We start from the raw sequence: 17,974 nt of genomic DNA on the forward strand, positions 1-17,974 counted from the left end.
CGAAAACAAAGTTAAAGGTGAGGTTTTTTTAAGTAATTAAGCCTTAATTATATACTATGATCTAACGCCGGAACAATATTTATTTAGGCGTCCACATAAATATTTTTTTGACGGAAAATTACTTGGTATTTTGAATTGTAAACAATTGATAATTCATATATTAAATTATTAAAATTGATAATTAATGTGAAAATAGCAAAACAAGGTAAACTTTATGATTTTGTAAATTTATAAAGAGTAAATATATATAAATATATATAAAATGTTTCGTTCGGGATTTTATTCCATAAAAATAACAAATCTTTCACTTTAGATAAAATTCATTGGTCTAAATTGAATGGGATGAATTCCATCTCGATATCATATCGGAGTTATCAAATGGATTCATCGTCGAGAATTGAATAGTAATAATATAGAAAAAGATCATTTATCCATATCGAATTCATAAAGGGCTTGGATTCTTGATTCAATATATATAGTTTAATGATGTTGTTGAGTGCAAAAGTCTGTTATATTGTGAAGAAAGAAGGAGTAGAGGAGCGTTAGTTAGGTAAGGAATTGAGATTCACGGAGAAGAAAAGGTGACGGGTAGAGATAGAAGTATAATTATCCATATTGTATAGCAGTCATACATTACAAAACTGCAAAACTATTTTCACAACTGACACATAAGAAACACCTCATAACAAAGTGGCAGTGAGGAGTCAAAACACATAAGAAATAAGAGTCATTGGTATTTTTGGAATGGAAGCTGCTAACTTGCTCACTATTTTTAGCCAATCTTCTTGCATCTTCCTGCAATTACATCACATTACATTACATTACAACAGACTCACTTAACTGCCTCTCTTTTGCAACTCTCACTTGTTTGTTTATAATACCACTTTCATCCTTTCTTTCCTATTTTCCTTCTCCTTCTTTCATTTTTCTTCTTCTGCTCCCACATCTCAGGTACGTCATTTTTCAATCCCCCTCGCCAAAATTCTCATAAATTATTAATTCATAATTACCATGTGGCATCTAGTAGGGTTTAATTAAGTTTTAAGATTATTATTCTTCATTTCCTATCAAATCTAGAGGCACCACGGGCACTTCATTCAATCAACCAAAAATGACAGATACTTTATTTTTTACGTAGGAAACCTTAAAATAAGACAATTTCGTCCTGTACGTGTTCGAGTGTCCCGTTTTTCCGTGTCTGTCAGTAATCTGCAGACAGAAGGATAACAAAAGAGTTCAACTTTAGATGAATTTATAGCATATGCCCAGCTTACCACATTTCTCACGTATTGGAACTTGTTGCAGATCATTGGAAAAAATAAGGTTGTCCGGATCCATGGAGAAGCACACAGGGCAGGGAACAGCAAGTTGTAAACCATTAACTACCTTTGTGCAAACGGATACAAATGCTTTCCGAGAGGTTGTGCAGCGATTAACAGGCCCATCGGAGACTGACGCAGCGCAGGGGTCAGCAGCTACAAAGGTGGCAGCAAGTATGAAGAGATCAACGTCTAAATTACATGAAAGACGGCAGTACACAAGGCCGAAGCTAGTGATCGTTAAACCCACTGTCAACTTCAAACCTTTGACTTCTCCGACCACATCACGGAATCCTTCTCTGCACCCAAGTCCTGTTGGCACCCCTTCCACAGTATTCTCAAAACTGACGATAGAAGAAGAAGAAAACAAAGGAGAATCGATAATAAGTGAGGAAGAAGAGAAAGCTATAAAAGAGAGGCGATTTTACTTGCACCCATCACCTCAGTCTAAACCACCACCGGAGCTGCTTACCTTGTTTCCTTTGACATCCCATAAAACAAGTTAAAAACTATAAATACAGCTCAATGATGTCACCATACATACCAAAGGAGTAAATATGTAACTGCTAACTTTTAAGGCCCTGGATGAAGGGATTTGTGTGCAGACTGCAGCAGTAGGAATCCTAACTTGAAAATTGTATTATGTATATGAAACTCAACTTGCCTTGAATTGTAATATGTCTAGAAGTTGATGTAATTGAAATGGCTCTTTGATTTGTAAATTGTTAATGAAGTATCCATTATACAAGTATCTGGCTGCTTCAGTTAAGCATTGGCGGATTACCATTTTCTTAACTAGGCTCCAAGCAAGTGTAGCAATGAGCGAAATGGATAACTTGTATAATGGATACTTCATTAACAATTTACAAATCAAAGAGCCATTTCAATTACATCAACTTCTAGACATATTACAATTCAAGGCAAGTTGAGTTTCATATACATAATACAATTTTCAAGTTAGGATTCCTACTGCTGCAGTCTGCACACAAATCCCTTCATCCAGGGCCTTAAAAGTTAGCAGTTACATATTTACTCCTTTGGTATGTATGGTGACATCATTGAGCTGTATTTATAGTTTTTAACTTGTTTTATGGGATGTCAAAGGAAACAAGGTAAGCAGCTCCGGTGGTGGTTTAGACTGAGGTGATGGGTGCAAGTAAAATCGCCTCTCTTTTATAGCTTTCTCTTCTTCCTCACTTATTATCGATTCTCCTTTGTTTTCTTCTTCTTCTATCGTCAGTTTTGAGAATACTGTGGAAGGGGTGCCAACAGGACTTGGGTGCAGAGAAGGATTCCGTGATGTGGTCGGAGAAGTCAAAGGTTTGAAGTTGACAGTGGGTTTAACGATCACTAGCTTCGGCCTTGTGTACTGCCGTCTTTCATGTAATTTAGACGTTGATCTCTTCATACTTGCTGCCACCTTTGTAGCTGCTGACCCCTGCGCTGCGTCAGTCTCCGATGGGCCTGTTAATCGCTGCACAACCTCTCGGAAAGCATTTGTATCCGTTTGCACAAAGGTAGTTAATGGTTTACAACTTGCTGTTCCCTGCCCTGTGTGCTTCTCCATGGATCCGGACAACCTTATTTTTTCCAATGATCTGCAACAAGTTCCAATACGTGAGAAATGTGGTAAGCTGGGCATATGCTATAAATTCATCTAAAGTTGAACTCTTTTGTTATCCTTCTGTCTGCAGATTACTGACAGACACGGAAAAACGGGACACTCGAACACGTACAGGACGAAATTGTCTTATTTTAAGGTTTCCTACGTAAAAAATAAAGTATCTGTCATTTTTGGTTGATTGAATGAAGTGCCCGTGGTGCCTCTAGATTTGATAGGAAATGAAGAATAATAATCTTAAAACTTAATTAAACCCTACTAGATGCCACATGGTAATTATGAATTAATAATTTATGAGAATTTTGGCGAGGGGGATTGAAAAATGACGTACCTGAGATGTGGGAGCAGAAGAAGAAAAATGAAAGAAGGAGAAGGAAAATAGGAAAGAAAGGATGAAAGTGGTATTATAAACAAACAAGTGAGAGTTGCAAAAGAGAGGCAGTTAAGTGAGTCTGTTGTAATGTAATGTAATGTGATGTAATTGCAGGAAGATGCAAGAAGATTGGCTAAAAATAGTGAGCAAGTTAGCAGCTTCCATTCCAAAAATACCAATGACTCTTATTTCTTATGTGTTTTGACTCCTCACTGCCACTTTGTTATGAGGTGTTTCTTATGTGTCAGTTGTGAAAATAGTTTTGCAGTTTTGTAATGTATGACTGCTATACAATATGGATAATTATACTTCTATCTCTACCCGTCACCTTTTCTTCTCCGTGAATCTCAATTCCTTACCTAACTAACGCTCCTCTACTCCTTCTTTCTTCACAATATAACAGACTTTTGCACTCAACAACATCATTAAACTATATATATTGAATCAAGAATCCAAGCCCTTTATGAATTCGATATGGATAAATGATCTTTTTCTATATTATTACTATTCAATTCTCGACGATGAATCCATTTGATAACTCCGATATGATATCGAGATGGAATTCATCCCATTCAATTTAGACCAATGAATTTTATCTAAAGTGAAAGATTTGTTATTTTTATGGAATAAAATCCCGAACGAAACATTTTATATATATTTATATATATTTACTCTTTATAAATTTACAAAATCATAAAGTTTACCTTGTTTTGCTATTTTCACATTAATTATCAATTTTAATAATTTAATATATGAATTATCAATTGTTTACAATTCAAAATACCAAGTAATTTTCCGTCAAAAAAATATTTATGTGGACGCCTAAATAAATATTGTTCCGGCGTTAGATCATAGTATATAATTAAGGCTTAATTACTTAAAAAAACCTCACCTTTAACTTTGTTTTCGTTTATACCCTGACCTACGAAAATTGTCACATATACTCATGACCTTATCTTTATGTTTCACCTCTACCCTCGAGGTATTAAATTTACCTCTTTTTATTTGAAAAAAAATTTAAAATAATCCTTCATTTTTAGGATATATTCTAATTACACGTCAATGTTATTAATTATACAAAAACACCCTCTTCTTTAATAAAATCAATTAATCATAATTATTTAATTATTCCCGACTTACAACCGTACTCCAATTTTAGAAAAAACCGTAAAAAAACTCTATAAACAAAATTAAATTATTTTTTTAAAAAAATATTTCTTCCACCTCCACCGTCCTCCTTCCGTGGAAGGAGGAACCGTCGTCCTCCTTCCTTCCTCCTTCTATGGAGGAACACGTTGTTCCTCCATGGAAAGGAGGAACAGATGTGTTCCTCCTTTCCAAGGAGGAGCACCATGGTTCCTCCTTAGAAAGGAGGAACAGATGTGTTCCTCCTTTCCAAGGAGGAGCACCATGGTTCCTCCTTAGAAAGGAGGAACAGCGTGTTCCTCCTTTCCATGGAGGAGCACCATGGTTCCTCCATGGAGGGAGGAGCAGCTGCTCCTCCTTGCCTAGAGTCGGTTTTGAAAATCGATTTGTTTTTAAATAATAATATTAGCGATTTTTAAAATTGGAGTATAATTGTAGATTGTAATTAATAAAAAATATTTTATTTATAAGGTTTTATTTAAATTAAAAAAATTAATTAAATTTAGGACTTATTTGAACGTTTTCAAAGATGAAGTATTGGTTTGTATTTTTTTAAATAGAAAAGATATAAAATAACCCTTATATTTAGTTGTTTTTAATAAATCATTTTTTTTTTGAAATTTGGGGTAGAGGTGAAACATAATTTGATCAGGGTATAAAAGAAAACAAAATTAAAGGTGAGGGTTTTTTTAAGTAATCAAGCCTATAATTAAACACTTGAACAAAGATTGTTTTGACTTAGAAATGGTCTTACTACTACATACAGTTAGAAAAAAGTGCGTCAGACCATATATAATTCAAATTAAATAATGTGTATATATATCAGATAAAAACAGGACTATTTTATTAAATTAATAAATATTTAATGCATACTTGTTTAAAATATTGACATTTTTGAGAAATTGGTTTATTGGTTTATAAATAATAAAATTCAAAAATTCAGATATTTTTAAATTATTAGATCAAATTGTTACTGTCAAATAAATATTTTATATTATTACTGATGAATTTAATTTAAAAAAAAAAAACAATTCCATTGTATTCTAAAAAAAAGCTATTTTACTGAATAATGAATAAATAATTTAATTAAAAGAGTTTTTTGGACTAGGAAATGAAAGAGGCGTTTGGATTGCAAAGGAAAGAAAGAAAATAAGAGAAATGGAGTTAGAGAAAGTGAAGAGATACCTGGAGAAAGGAGATTATGATGATCAGAACAAGAACAAGAACAAATCCGCCATTGAAGGAATGCCTCTCAGGTTCTTCGAACGCTTTATAATGCAAGGCATTCACGTTGACCTCGTTGAACGCGGCCGTCTTCTTTGCTCCATGAAAGTCCCTCCTCGTCTTCTGGTACTCTCTTTCCCTCTCTCTCTTTTAATTATAATTCAATTTACTAATTATTGATTTTTAATTCATTGCTATGGTAGAACTCTGGGAATTTCTTGCACGGCGGAGCTACAGCTACGCTGGTGGACTTGGTGGGTTCAGCTGTCATATTCACAGTCGGAGCTCCTTTCACCGGAGTTTCTGTTGAGATCAACGTTTCCTATTTGGATGCTGCTTATCTTGACGTGAGTTTAACTAATTCAATTCAATGCTATTGTGGTGTATTTTTATACATGGAAGCCCTAGCTGGTTACTTTAACTTTAATTCCTTGTTTCCTTGTTTCATAATAAAATGATATATCCTATCAATAATTCATGTCTTGTGTAATAGTTTTCTTTGAGAAAACCATGTATGCATAGCTCCACACTTTATTCACAATTTCTCGCACTTTATACCTGCAAATATTCAATAAATTGGTCTAATCCGGCTACCTTTCCCTTAAATTGAATAGCAATTAACTGGTTCCTTAATGCTAGTGTTAGTTGTAGCCTTTTTAATGAAGTACCCGTGCGTTGCACGATATTTATCTAATTTTATTTTTATTAATTTATAAAAAAATTATTTAGTAGAACTTTATATTTTTTATTTGAAAGTATTTTATACTTTTTTAATTTCAATAGGTAATGTGGCACTTATCAATCCATGGGAATGCTTTATATATAATAATAATAATAGCGTTAGACCCGTGCGTTACACATATTTATCTTATTTTCACTTAATTTTTTAATCAAATTTATTAAATAAAATTATTACCTTTTAGCTAATTATTTTATAAATTATCTATTTTATAGAATTTTATTTGTATTTTTAAGTTAAAAATAATTAATTTAACAAATGTTGTAGTAACGTGAGTCAAATTAAATATATAATTAAGATAAATAAATGGTTTCAAATTATGTTAGGGAAGAAATTAAATGAGCAAAAATATAAAAGTGAATATGTGAATGTAAATTTTTTAAGTTTTATAAGTGACTCCTAAAAAAAGCTAACACCATGACACCCTCTGCTATCGGTATTATCAAAATATGATTCAAAAATTCGACAATAATTTAATTTACTAATTAAAGAAAATATTTAAATAAATTCAAAGCAACAACATTAAGCTAATATTTTTTTAAAAAAAACAAATCAATTTCTTCTTTTAAAAATATCTTGGTTTTATACATATTCATAGAGATTTGATTTGCTTCTATTTTTAATAACATGTAAAATATTAAGAACATAAAACATAACTTTTCATTCTAAAATAAAATTAAGCCAAGGATAAATTAAAAAATTTCATCTTCATCACACGATAAACTATCATCAGGTTTTAGAGGGGCTGGAGAACACCTACTTTTTTCGATTTCCACGAAGATGAAATTGCTCTCATATTCTTTGTAAATCCCTCGTCATTTTATTTGTAAATTCCTCATCATTTTTATAATTAAAAATATAAATAATTGCAATCAAATGCTCGGATCAATTGACAATCTATATACTACTGATAAAATTTAAAGTATAAGAAATAATTAATTGAGTTACAATTTTATAAAAAATGATTAGGTTTAAAAAAACATGTATATATAAAATATAGTAGAATGCAAGCACCTTTGAATCGGGGACTGGACGTGCCAAAAAAACAAAGATGGCAGCTGGGACTTTGGTTAAAACCTCCTTTTCAATTCGTTTTGGCTCATCTTCTATTAATTTAATATATGATTCTAGCAACAACAAAAAATCAATTTTGATTAACATCAATATCCAATCATAAAAAAAAGACATTTGAAAATCAAGATCTTACTTACCTTAGAATTCGTTTACATAATTCTTGAGTAGACATTTTTCATTTGTAAACCATGAATTATGATATAGTAAATAATCTTATTTTTTTAGACATTCCTTTTAATCAGCTGAAATTTACATTAGATTATAGATTACATATATAACATCCCAACTAAACTAAATTAAAATAAAAAAACATAAACAATATGTGAAAACAAACCTTTATTGTAAATTATTAGCGAGAATCGGAGAAAAAATTAGCTCAATATACATATATGAAAACAATCTCATAGTTAGACATGATAATGAATTTAGTAGTGATGATCACCACTGCTGGAACAAAAGGACGTATAGTTAATTTATAGAAATCTAATCTTGTTAAATTTATTTTTTTCACAAAATGTAACGGTAGAATAAGTAATTTGAAGAGGTTAAAGAAAAGTAAGGAATGATTTTTCAAGGTTAAAGGTTAATTAATTGGTCTCCAAAATGGAAAAGCAAAAAATTAGGAAACATCTAACTTAAATGCATAGATGGTTATAAAAAGCTTAATACGTTTCTAATTGAAAAGGTATATATACTAAGAAAGGTGTATTATATATGTCTATAACGGAAATATAAATGTGTATTTAGTGAGTTTAAGCAGTAAAAAAGTGAATTAATTCAAGTATTAAGGATTTAATATAAAAGGAAAAAATTAAGAGTATAAAAGAAAATAATTAAGAACGCTTCTTCAATTTAATTTATTTTTAAATTTTTTAAAATAGACATATGAAATTTGTACGGATTAGTTTATAAAATATTTAACAAAATAATTTAATATGAAATAAATACAAATAAAACTTACCAAACAAATATTCTGTCGATAATAATGGTAATGAAAATAATTCATTATTCTGTCAATAATAATGGTAATGAAAATAATTTATTTCTAGTAACATAAATTTGAGTTAATTATTTTTATATTAGGCTATCAATTTACAAATAAGGTTAGAAAATCTATATATCTAAAACTAATTTTGTATTTTTTTTAATTTTATATTACATATTAAAAAGGTAATAAATCTATTACCATAAATCTATTTCATCAAGTGAAATTGAATAATGTTAGTAAAAATAACTCAGAAGAAAATTCTCTAATTTTTTTTTCAAAAAAATAGCTACTTTTAAAGCATTAATATAGAAAAATTTTCTTGTTACCTTATGATTAAAGTAGATCACATTGTAGAGAACATAAAAATTTAAAATTATTTGAACATATTGTTAATATAATTAGAAAAACACTATATCGGAAAATTTATTTAGTTAGCTTCCATTTGGTAGTATTTTTTTATGAAAATGTTTAAATTTAATATTTAGTAGTGGTCATTAATTAGAGAGTTAAAGATTCAAAAATATTAAAGAAAATAAAAAAATGTATGAAAGAAAGAAGGAAATATATGAGAATGAATGTGGGAGTGCCACTTGTCAATTGTTGGCTAAAGGTTACCCCTATTTTTGATATAACATAAACTTTAAAGAAGTAAGGCTAATGTGGAGTATTCAGTGGAACTTGAGTAAATGCAGAACCAGGCTCAAGCTAATTCTGGAAGCAGAAGAACAGTCAAAGATCTAGAAAGAACAAAGTATGAACAAGTCTGGATCATCAAGAACAATGGGCCTCAAGAGTTTATAGATTTATCTGTAAAGGTAAATGGGCTAAATAAAGTCATTAAAATTCTGAAGCTCTAGAAAATGTTTTTGATTCTCTTTTGATCAAAACGGTTTTAAAGATTGTGACATCATCAAAATGTCCTTTTCAGTCACATGCACACACAAAGAATAAAAACATTCTCTTGTTTTCTGGTGCAACGGTTTCTTCACAAGCAATCATTTTCTCTTTCCTATTGCTTCTAGAAACTGGATAGGTGGCAAATCTTTAAAGGAATCTTTGAAAATATCTGAGGGCTTTTTGGAGAAAAGGTTTTCTATAAATAGACCATCTTCCTCACCTTTCTCCTTAAGCAAGATTTCTGAGTAAACAATCTTTTCAAAGCTTTTCAATGGAGGTTTTAATGTTTTGCTAAAAGATGCTTTTTACTCTTTGGTTTTAAATCTGAGCTTCATTATTTAATGCTTTACTTAACTCGGTTTACTTAATAGGTTGATTTGTATTCAACGAGTTATTTTTGCATAAACAGTTTTGGTTAAAGGTTTTTGTAAACACCTAGGTGATAAGTTTACTGGGTTTAAGTTTTCTGGATCTTGGTAAAACCAGTGGTTGGGAAATCAGACTAGAACGGGTAGTGTTTAGCTCTGTATTTCAAGGCTGTTGTTTCTTGCCCGTAAAAGAAACTGGATAGTGGAATTCCCAAGAAGTATTGCTTGGGGAGTGGATGTATGCAGTTGCAGAACCACTATAAAAATTCAGTGTTCTTCGTTTACTGCTTATCTGTTTATTTCCAGTTTAGCTTTAATCATACTTGCATTAGCTTTCGAATATTTTTATAAGTTATTTTTATCAAAGTTTTTAATTCTCAATTCACCCCCCCCCCCTCTTGAGAAGCCATCTGGACCAACAATTGGTATCGGAGCAGGCTCTGCTTGCTTCTTGCTATTTTAGCATTCTCAGAGTTGATCAATGGCTACTCATGGTGGATCTTACCTAAGTGCTTCTGGGCTACCAGAAGGAAATTCCATTACTAGACCTCCTCTATTCAATGGATCTAATTATGACTACTGGAAAAACAGAATGAAAAGTTTTATTCAGTCACAGGACATTGAATGCTGGAAAAGCATCTTGTATGGAGTTACTCCTCCAACCAAGGTCAATGCTGATGGAACAGAAGTAAGAAAAGATGAAACTGAGTTTACTGAAGCTGATTGGAGAGTGGTACAGACTAATGCAAAAGCTATTACTATGATTCACTGTGCTCTTGACATCAGTGAATACAATCGTGTTAGAAACTGTGTCACTGCAAAACATGTATGGGAAAAACTACAGATTACCTATGAAGGAACCGACCAAGTAAGGGAAACTAAGATCAATCTTCTTCAACGTGATTATGAGCTTTTCCAAATGAAATCTGATGAAGGTATGTCTGAGTTTAGCTCCAGATTCTCTAACATCATAAATGGTCTCAAAAGTTTGGGAGAAAACTTTACTGATGAACAGCTGGTGAAAAAGATATTAAGATCTTTGACTGAGAAATGGGAAAGCAAGACCACAGCAATCATTGAAGCTAAAAATCTGAAAAACTACAGCTTTGATGAACTCATGGGTTCTCTCATGACACATGAAATGGTGAAATACAAGGGAAAGGAGATAGCTCAGGAAAGAAGGAAGAAAGCTGATCTGGCTCTGAAGATTGAATCTGAAAGTGATGATCAAATCAGCTCAGATGAAGAAATAGCTCTGATGACCAAGAGATTCTCAAAGATGTATCGCAAGGGAGACAAACGATACAGAAACAACATGAAGAAATTCATTAAAGGAAAAGTAGATTTGGAAGGAGCTGATGGCTTATGTTTTGGGTGTAACAAACCTGGACATTTCAAAGCTGATTGTCCAAAACTGAAAAGATCAACAAGAGTTGAAAAACCAAAGAAGGGTCTAGCAGCTTGGAGTAATTCTGATGACTCAGATGAAGATAAACCAGAAGAGAAAGCTAATCTCTGTTTAATGGCAATTGAAACCGGAGATAACAGTGGTCAAACTGATGCATATGAGGCTGATTCATCTGACAATGAGGTAGAAAACCTAAAACATTTATCTTATGATGAATTACTTCATAACTGTAATGATATCTTTATGGCTTATAAGGTTGTCTCAAAGAAGTATGTCAAACTGAAAGCTAAAACTAAAAATGTCATTTCTGAAGCTAATGTCAAAATTTCTCAAGCCAATGAAACTGAAAAAGAAAACATAATGCAAAAGGATTTTGACTTAATGACTGAAAAGATTCAGAAAGCTGAAACTGAGGTTTCATTCCTAAAGAAGGAACTTGAAACTTCAAACAACCTTAGAATCAATCTTTTGCAACAGAATGATGCTATGCAAAAGAAGATTGATCTTCTCATTCAAGATCTCGCAAAATTCACTAAGGGAAAAGCTAATCTGAACATGCTTTTGGGAAATCAACGTCCCTATGGAGATACTGGCGGTATTGGTTTTGAAGGTTTTACCAAACCAAAGAAAATGGAATCATTCCTAAAAAATATTCCCACAAAAATCAAAACCATAACCAAAAGGACCTTCATTCCTTACATGTCACATGCCACCTGTTTTTACTGCAATATCAAAGGTCATGTTTCGAAGTTTTGTAAAGCTAAACAGAAAATATCTCAGACTAAACTTATCTGGGTTGTCAAAGGAACTAAACCTGAGAAAGTCACTAACCCAGAAGGACCCAAATCAGTTTGGGTACCTAAACATGCTTGATTTGTTACAGGTCTGCCTAAGGAGCAAGGATGATCAAAATTGGCATATGGATAGTGCTTGCTCAAGGCACATGACTGGTGACAAGTCAAAATTCACCAGTATCAAACTAAAGGATAGAGGAACAGTTTGCTTCGGTGATGACAGTAAAGCTAAAATTATCGGAATTGGAGCTATTGGCAAATATCCATCTATTGAAGGTGTCTCTTTAGTGGATGGACTGAAGTACAATCTTTTAAGTGTAAGTCAGCTCTGTGATAAGCAAAACAGAGTCATCTTTGAACCAACTCACTGTGAGGTACAGGATCTACACAATAATAAAACTCTCTTCTTTGGTAAGAGATTTGAAAATGTGTATCTGGTTGATTTCAATGACTCTCCTATCCCTGATATTTGTCTTGCATCTCTTATGGATGAAAGTTGGCTTTGGCATAAAAGATTAGGACATGCTAGTATGCATCTCATTTCTAAACTCTCTAAAAGGGAACTGGTTCGTGGTTTGCCTAAACTGAACTATGAGAAAAACGATGTTTGTGATGCTTGCTTAAAAGGTAAACATGCTAGATCTTCTTTTAAATCCTCTGGTCATATTGCAACTACTAATTGTTTAGAGCTGCTGCATCTTGATTTATTTGGACCAATTACCCCTTCTAGCTTAGGAGGAAAATTCTATGCCCTTGTTGTTGTTGATGATCACTCCAGGTACTCGTGGACACTATTTCTAACTCATAAAGATGAAGTTTTTGAGAGATTCGAAGTTCTGTGTAAAAAGCTCCAAAATCAAAAAGGACTCAAAATCATCTCCATTAGAAGTGATCATGGAAAGGAATTTGAAAATAAGAAATTTGAGGATTTCTGCAACTCTCAAGGCATATCTCATAACTACTCTGCTCCCAGAACTCCTCAGCAAAATGGAGTGGTTGAAAGAAAGAATAGGTCTTTGCAAGAAATGGCTCGAACAATGATTAGTGAAGCTAATCTACCAAAGTACTTCTGGGCTGAAGCTGTGAGTACTGCCTGCTACATTCAGAACAGAGCCTTAGTAAGGTCTACTCTGAAAAAGACCCCGTATGAGCTATGGAGAGGAAGAAAACCCAATGTAAGTTACTTCAGAATTTTTGGCTGCATTTGTTATGTTCATAATAACAATAAAACTCATCTTGCAAAATTTGATGCTAAATCTGATGAAGCTATTTTTATGGGTTACTCTGAGCACAGCAAGGCTTATAGGGTTTTTAATAAACGATCTCTTCTTATTGAGGAATCCATGCATGTAGTCTTTAAAGAAACTAACAATCCTCTACCCAGTAGAGATTTGTCTGGAGATGAACTCTTTACAGGTAACAGCAACAACTCAGAAGAGAATCAGCAGCAAAATATCCTGGATGAACAGAACGTAAATCAGGAACAAATTGAAACTGAAGAAACAGAGAACCAGACTAATGAGCAGTCTGATCAAGCTAATTTTCAGAACGAAGCTGTTTCTAACAGCAATGAGGATCTGCCAAGAGAATGGAGATATCACAAGTATCACTCTCAAGAAAATCTTCTTACTAGTCCTTCTCACAAAATGATGACTAGGAGTGAGCTAAAAAAGATGATTGCCAATGTAGCTCACATAGCCTATGTCTCAAAAGTAGAGCCAAAAGGAATAGAAGAAGGGCTGAAAGATGAAAACTGGCTTCTAGCTATGCAAGAGGAGCTGAATCAGTTTGAGAGAAATGAAGTGTGGAATCTTGTGCCTCGACCAAGGAACAAAACCATTATTGGAACTAAATGGGTGTTCAGAAACAAACTTGATGATCAAGGCAATGTTGTCAGAAACAAAGCAAGACTTGTGGCTAAAGGTTATAATCAAGCTGAAGGCATTGACTATGATGAAACATTTGCTCCAGTTGCAAGGCTTGAATCCATAAGAATGCTTTGTGCATATGCCAGCTACATGAATTTCAAACTACAGCAAATGGATGTAAAAAGTGCCTTCCTAAATGGTTATCTGAATGAAGAGGTTTTTGTGGAACAACCTCAAGGTTTTGAAAGCTATGAGTTTCCTGATCATGTGTTCAAGCTAAAGAAGGCTCTGTATGGGCTAAAACAAGCTCCTAGAGCATGGTATGAAAGATTAAGCAACTTCATGCTTAAAAATGGTTTTTCCAGAGGGAGAGTTGATAAAACATTATTCATCAAAAAGCAACTCAGAGATATTCTCATTGTACAAATTTATGTGGATGACATAGTTTTTGGATCCACCAAAAATAGCTTGTGCAAAGAATTCTCTGACATGATGAAAAATGAGTTTGAGATGAGCATGATGGGAGAACTTAACTTCTTTCTGGGTCTGCAAATCAAGCAATGCAAGGATGGTACTTTCATTACTCAGTCTAAATATGTCAAAGAACTTCTCAAAAAGTTCAAAATGACCGAAGCTAAAGCTACCAAAATTCCAATGAGTGCCACCTTCAAAGTTGAGAAAGATGAAAAAGGTAAATCAGTTGACTGCAAACTCTATAGAGGTATGATCGGTTCATTACTTTATTTAACTGCCAGTCGACCTGATATTCATTTCAGTGTTTGTGTGTGTGCTAGATTTCAAGCTGATCCTAAAGAGTCTCATATTATTGCTGTAAAAAGAATTCTTAGATATCTTCTAGGTACTCAAGAACTTGGTCTTTGGTATCCAAGAGATATCTCATTTGATCTTGTGGGATAAAACAGACAGGAAAAGCACTTCAGGAGCATGTCAATTCCTAGGTCATGCACTAATTTCTTGGTTCAGCAAAAAGCAAACCTCTGTGGCTTTATCCACAGCTGAAGCTGAATATATAGCTGCTGGAAGCTGTGTTGCTCAAATAATCTGGATGAAACAAGAGCTAGAAGATTACAACCTGAGGTACACCAAGATTCCCATTATGTGTGATAACACCAGTGCTATCAATTTGACAAAAAATCCTGTCATGCATTCTAGAACTAAGCATATTGAAATCAGACATCATTTCATTCGTGATCATGTTCAAGCTAATGACATTGAGCTAATTTTTGTTCCAACTGAAAAACAGCTTGCTGATATCTTCACTAAACCCTTAAATGAAGAAACTTTTTGCAGGATTCGTAGAGAGATAGGACTTATGATCCTAGAAAGTTGATTGGTCATGCATCTGCATTTTTTTTCTGCTCAAAATAATATCTTTCCTGTTTTTGGGTTTTAAATGCTTTTTCAGTTTATTTTTGATTTCTTCTAGCAATCAATCTGTGCTACTTCTCTTTTCTGAATTATTTTTTTTTTTTTGCATCTTTATAATCTTATCTTTAATAGTTATTATATTAAAAAAAAAAAAAAAAAAAAAAAGGTGTAGCTATTTTTTTAAAAGAGATCAGTTTTGTCATTTGAGCTCAAATAGCAGAAATTTGAAAAATAAATTATCATAAGTTATCTTTTCAAATTTCGAAGCTTGCTGGTAAAAAGGGATAAAACTGTTTCTAACGGATCTTTAGCTTCTAGACTTCTCTTTAAAACGGTAATATGTCCTTGCCTCCTATCTCTGCCACGTGGAAAGATCTCCCTTTATTGTGAATATCCTTGATAACACGCAATCTCCACAGGATCAGCTCTTCAAAATTCAAAAAGGAACCACCTTTGGTTTCTTCTTTAAAAAGAAAATCACTTGACTGATTTATTTCTAAAGTTCAAATCCCTTAGAGTTACTCCTCAACACATCGGTCTCACTTGATTCTTGCATCTTCTCTCAACCGACTGCAATGGTTATTAAAGGAAGGAAAAGGGCTGCTGTCATTGAGTCTGATGGGTCTACCTCAAAGACTCCCACTTCGAAAAAGGCAAAAACTGAAGGAGCTAGTTCAGTCAAAAGCAAAGGGTTGAAGGAAGAAGGAGGAATGGCTGTCAACACTTTGATCCGGCCAAAGTTTATAGATTGGAAATTTTTTGGGAAAAAGGACATGCCTTTCAGAGAATGGTTCGAAGTTCAAGGATGGTTAAGCTTTCTAAAGATCAAAGAGGTGATGTATGTTCTGTTGGTGAAAGAATTCTTCTCTACACTCTCTGTGGGAAAAGAAGACAGCTTTAAGGTGACTCTCAAAGGTAAAAGCTTTACCATCACTCTTGATGTTCTTTCAGAAGCTTTTGGAATACCAAACAGAGGAGCTAAAATAGCCAAGAAGAGTGAGATCAAGAAAGCTTCAGACTTTCAGATGTTTGATAGAGCTGCAAGGGAAAGCTTGGATTTATGGCTCACTGAGATGAAAAAGGAGCTTCTGAACTTGATGATTCCAACTGCTCCTATCCCTGCCTTATCTCCATTAAAGCAAGTTGAGAAGGAATCAAAAGGTACTGATGTGGTGAGAAGTATCTCTGGAGCTGATCCAGAAACTACTGAGCCTTTGAACATTGATTCTCCTATCTCAAAAGCTGTTCAGTCCAGCATTCCCCCTTCTGTTTCTAAAAGAGCCACCCGTTCATCCACCAAGTTTGAAACCGCAAAGATCTCACCTGGTGAAATAGGTTCCAAGGACAAACCTGCTGTGTTAAAAGATTAATCTAGCTGCTTCTAGATTTTTAGCACTTTTTATCTTCCCTTAAAACTATGCTCTTTATGTTTTGCTAAGATAGCTTATGCTTCATTTTATTTTCCTATCCATGCTATTTTGTTTATTCCCCTTACTCTTTTTGATGTCTGACAAAAAGGGGGAGTAAATACTTGTGCTTTTTCTTTCTTGCTCTTATATATATGAATGCCATTTGCTTGCAGAATTTTCTACATTATCTTTTCAGTATGGCTGTTTCTGCTATAAGTCTTATGTATTCTAACTGATCTTATCCACTTTTTGCTTCTATCAAGATAATTTGATTAAGAGTCTTCGTGCAGTTGTTTTTTAGAAAGAAGTTAAAGAAACTCTTGAAAATTAGTTTGGCACAAATTCAGGGGGAGCTAATTTGAGCAGAGATCAAACTAGTTTTCGAAAATCTGCATCTCATTCATTCATACTGTGATTTACTCCTTGTCTCTTAAATCATTCTACTTGTTCAAAGTTTTGTCATTATCAAAAAGGGGGAGATTGTTGGCTAAAGGTTACCCCTATTTTTGATATAACATAAACTTTAAAGAAGTAAGGCTAATGTGGAGTATTCAGTGGAACTTGAGTAAATGCAGAACCAGGCTCAAGCTAATTCTGGAAGCAGAAGAACAGTCAAAGATCTAGAAAGAACAAAGTATGAACAAGTCTGGATCATCAAGAACAATGGGCCTCAAGAGTTTATAGATTTATCTGTAAAGGTAAATGGGCTAAATAAAGTCATTAAAATTCTGAAGCTCTAGAAAATGTTTTTGATTCTCTTTTGATCAAAACGGTTTTAAAGATTGTGACATCATCAAAATGTCCTTTTCAGTCACATGCACACACAAAGAATAAAAACATTCTCTTGTTTTCTGGTGCAACGGTTTCTTCACAAGCAATCATTTTCTCTTTCCTATTGCTTCTAGAAACTGGATAGGTGGCAAATCTTTAAAGGAATCTTTGAAAATATCTGAGGGCTTTTTGGAGAAAAGGTTTTCTATAAATAGACCATCTTCCTCACCTTTCTCCTTAAGCAAGATTTCTGAGTAAACAATCTTTTCAAAGCTTTTCAATGGAGGTTTTAATGTTTTGCTAAAAGATGCTTTTTACTCTTTGGTTTTAAATCTGAGCTTCATTATTTAATGCTTTACTTAACTCGGTTTACTTAATAGGTTGATTTGTATTCAACGAGTTATTTTTGCATAAACAGTTTTGGTTAAAGGTTTTTGTAAACACCTAGGTGATAAGTTTACTGGGTTTAAGTTTTCTGGATCTTGGTAAAACCAGTGGTTGGGAAATCAGACTAGAACGGGTAGTGTTTAGCTCTGTATTTCAAGGCTGTTGTTTCTTGCCCGTAAAAGAAACTGGATAGTGGAAT

The 17,974-nt window shown here is 33.2% G+C and overlaps 4 protein-coding genes across 4 annotated transcripts; 3 read left to right on the forward strand and 1 right to left on the reverse strand.

The window, feature by feature from the left end:
* Positions 1-1,163: 1,163 nt before the first annotated feature.
* On the forward strand, positions 1,164-2,020 carry LOC126673127 (VQ motif-containing protein 31-like). The gene has a single exon (XM_050367116.2). The coding sequence runs from the start codon at positions 1,262-1,264 to the stop codon at positions 1,823-1,825; it is 564 nt and encodes a 187-aa protein (XP_050223073.2). The 5' UTR covers positions 1,164-1,261; the 3' UTR covers positions 1,826-2,020.
* A 261-nt stretch (positions 2,021-2,281) lies between these two features.
* LOC126673126 (VQ motif-containing protein 31-like) lies at positions 2,282-3,059 on the reverse strand. The gene has a single exon (XM_050367115.2). The coding sequence runs from the start codon at positions 2,959-2,961 to the stop codon at positions 2,398-2,400; it is 564 nt and encodes a 187-aa protein (XP_050223072.2). The 5' UTR covers positions 2,962-3,059; the 3' UTR covers positions 2,282-2,397.
* Positions 3,060-5,556: 2,497 nt separating this feature from the next.
* LOC126673128 (uncharacterized) lies at positions 5,557-6,157 on the forward strand. Its single transcript, XM_050367117.2, has 2 exons — positions 5,557-5,809; positions 5,887-6,157. Exons 1-2 carry the CDS (start codon positions 5,618-5,620, stop codon positions 6,139-6,141), a joined length of 447 nt encoding a protein of 148 aa, XP_050223074.1. The 5' UTR covers positions 5,557-5,617; the 3' UTR covers positions 6,142-6,157.
* Positions 6,158-10,230: 4,073 nt separating this feature from the next.
* On the forward strand, positions 10,231-12,030 carry LOC126672758 (uncharacterized). The gene has a single exon (XM_050366712.1). It carries the CDS (start codon positions 10,231-10,233, stop codon positions 12,028-12,030), a length of 1,800 nt encoding a protein of 599 aa, XP_050222669.1.
* The last annotated feature ends 5,944 nt before the right edge of the window (positions 12,031-17,974 follow it).

Source organism: Mercurialis annua, linkage group LG3, assembly GCF_937616625.2.
Source record: "Mercurialis annua linkage group LG3, ddMerAnnu1.2, whole genome shotgun sequence".
Lineage (NCBI taxonomy): Eukaryota > Viridiplantae > Streptophyta > Magnoliopsida > Malpighiales > Euphorbiaceae > Mercurialis > Mercurialis annua.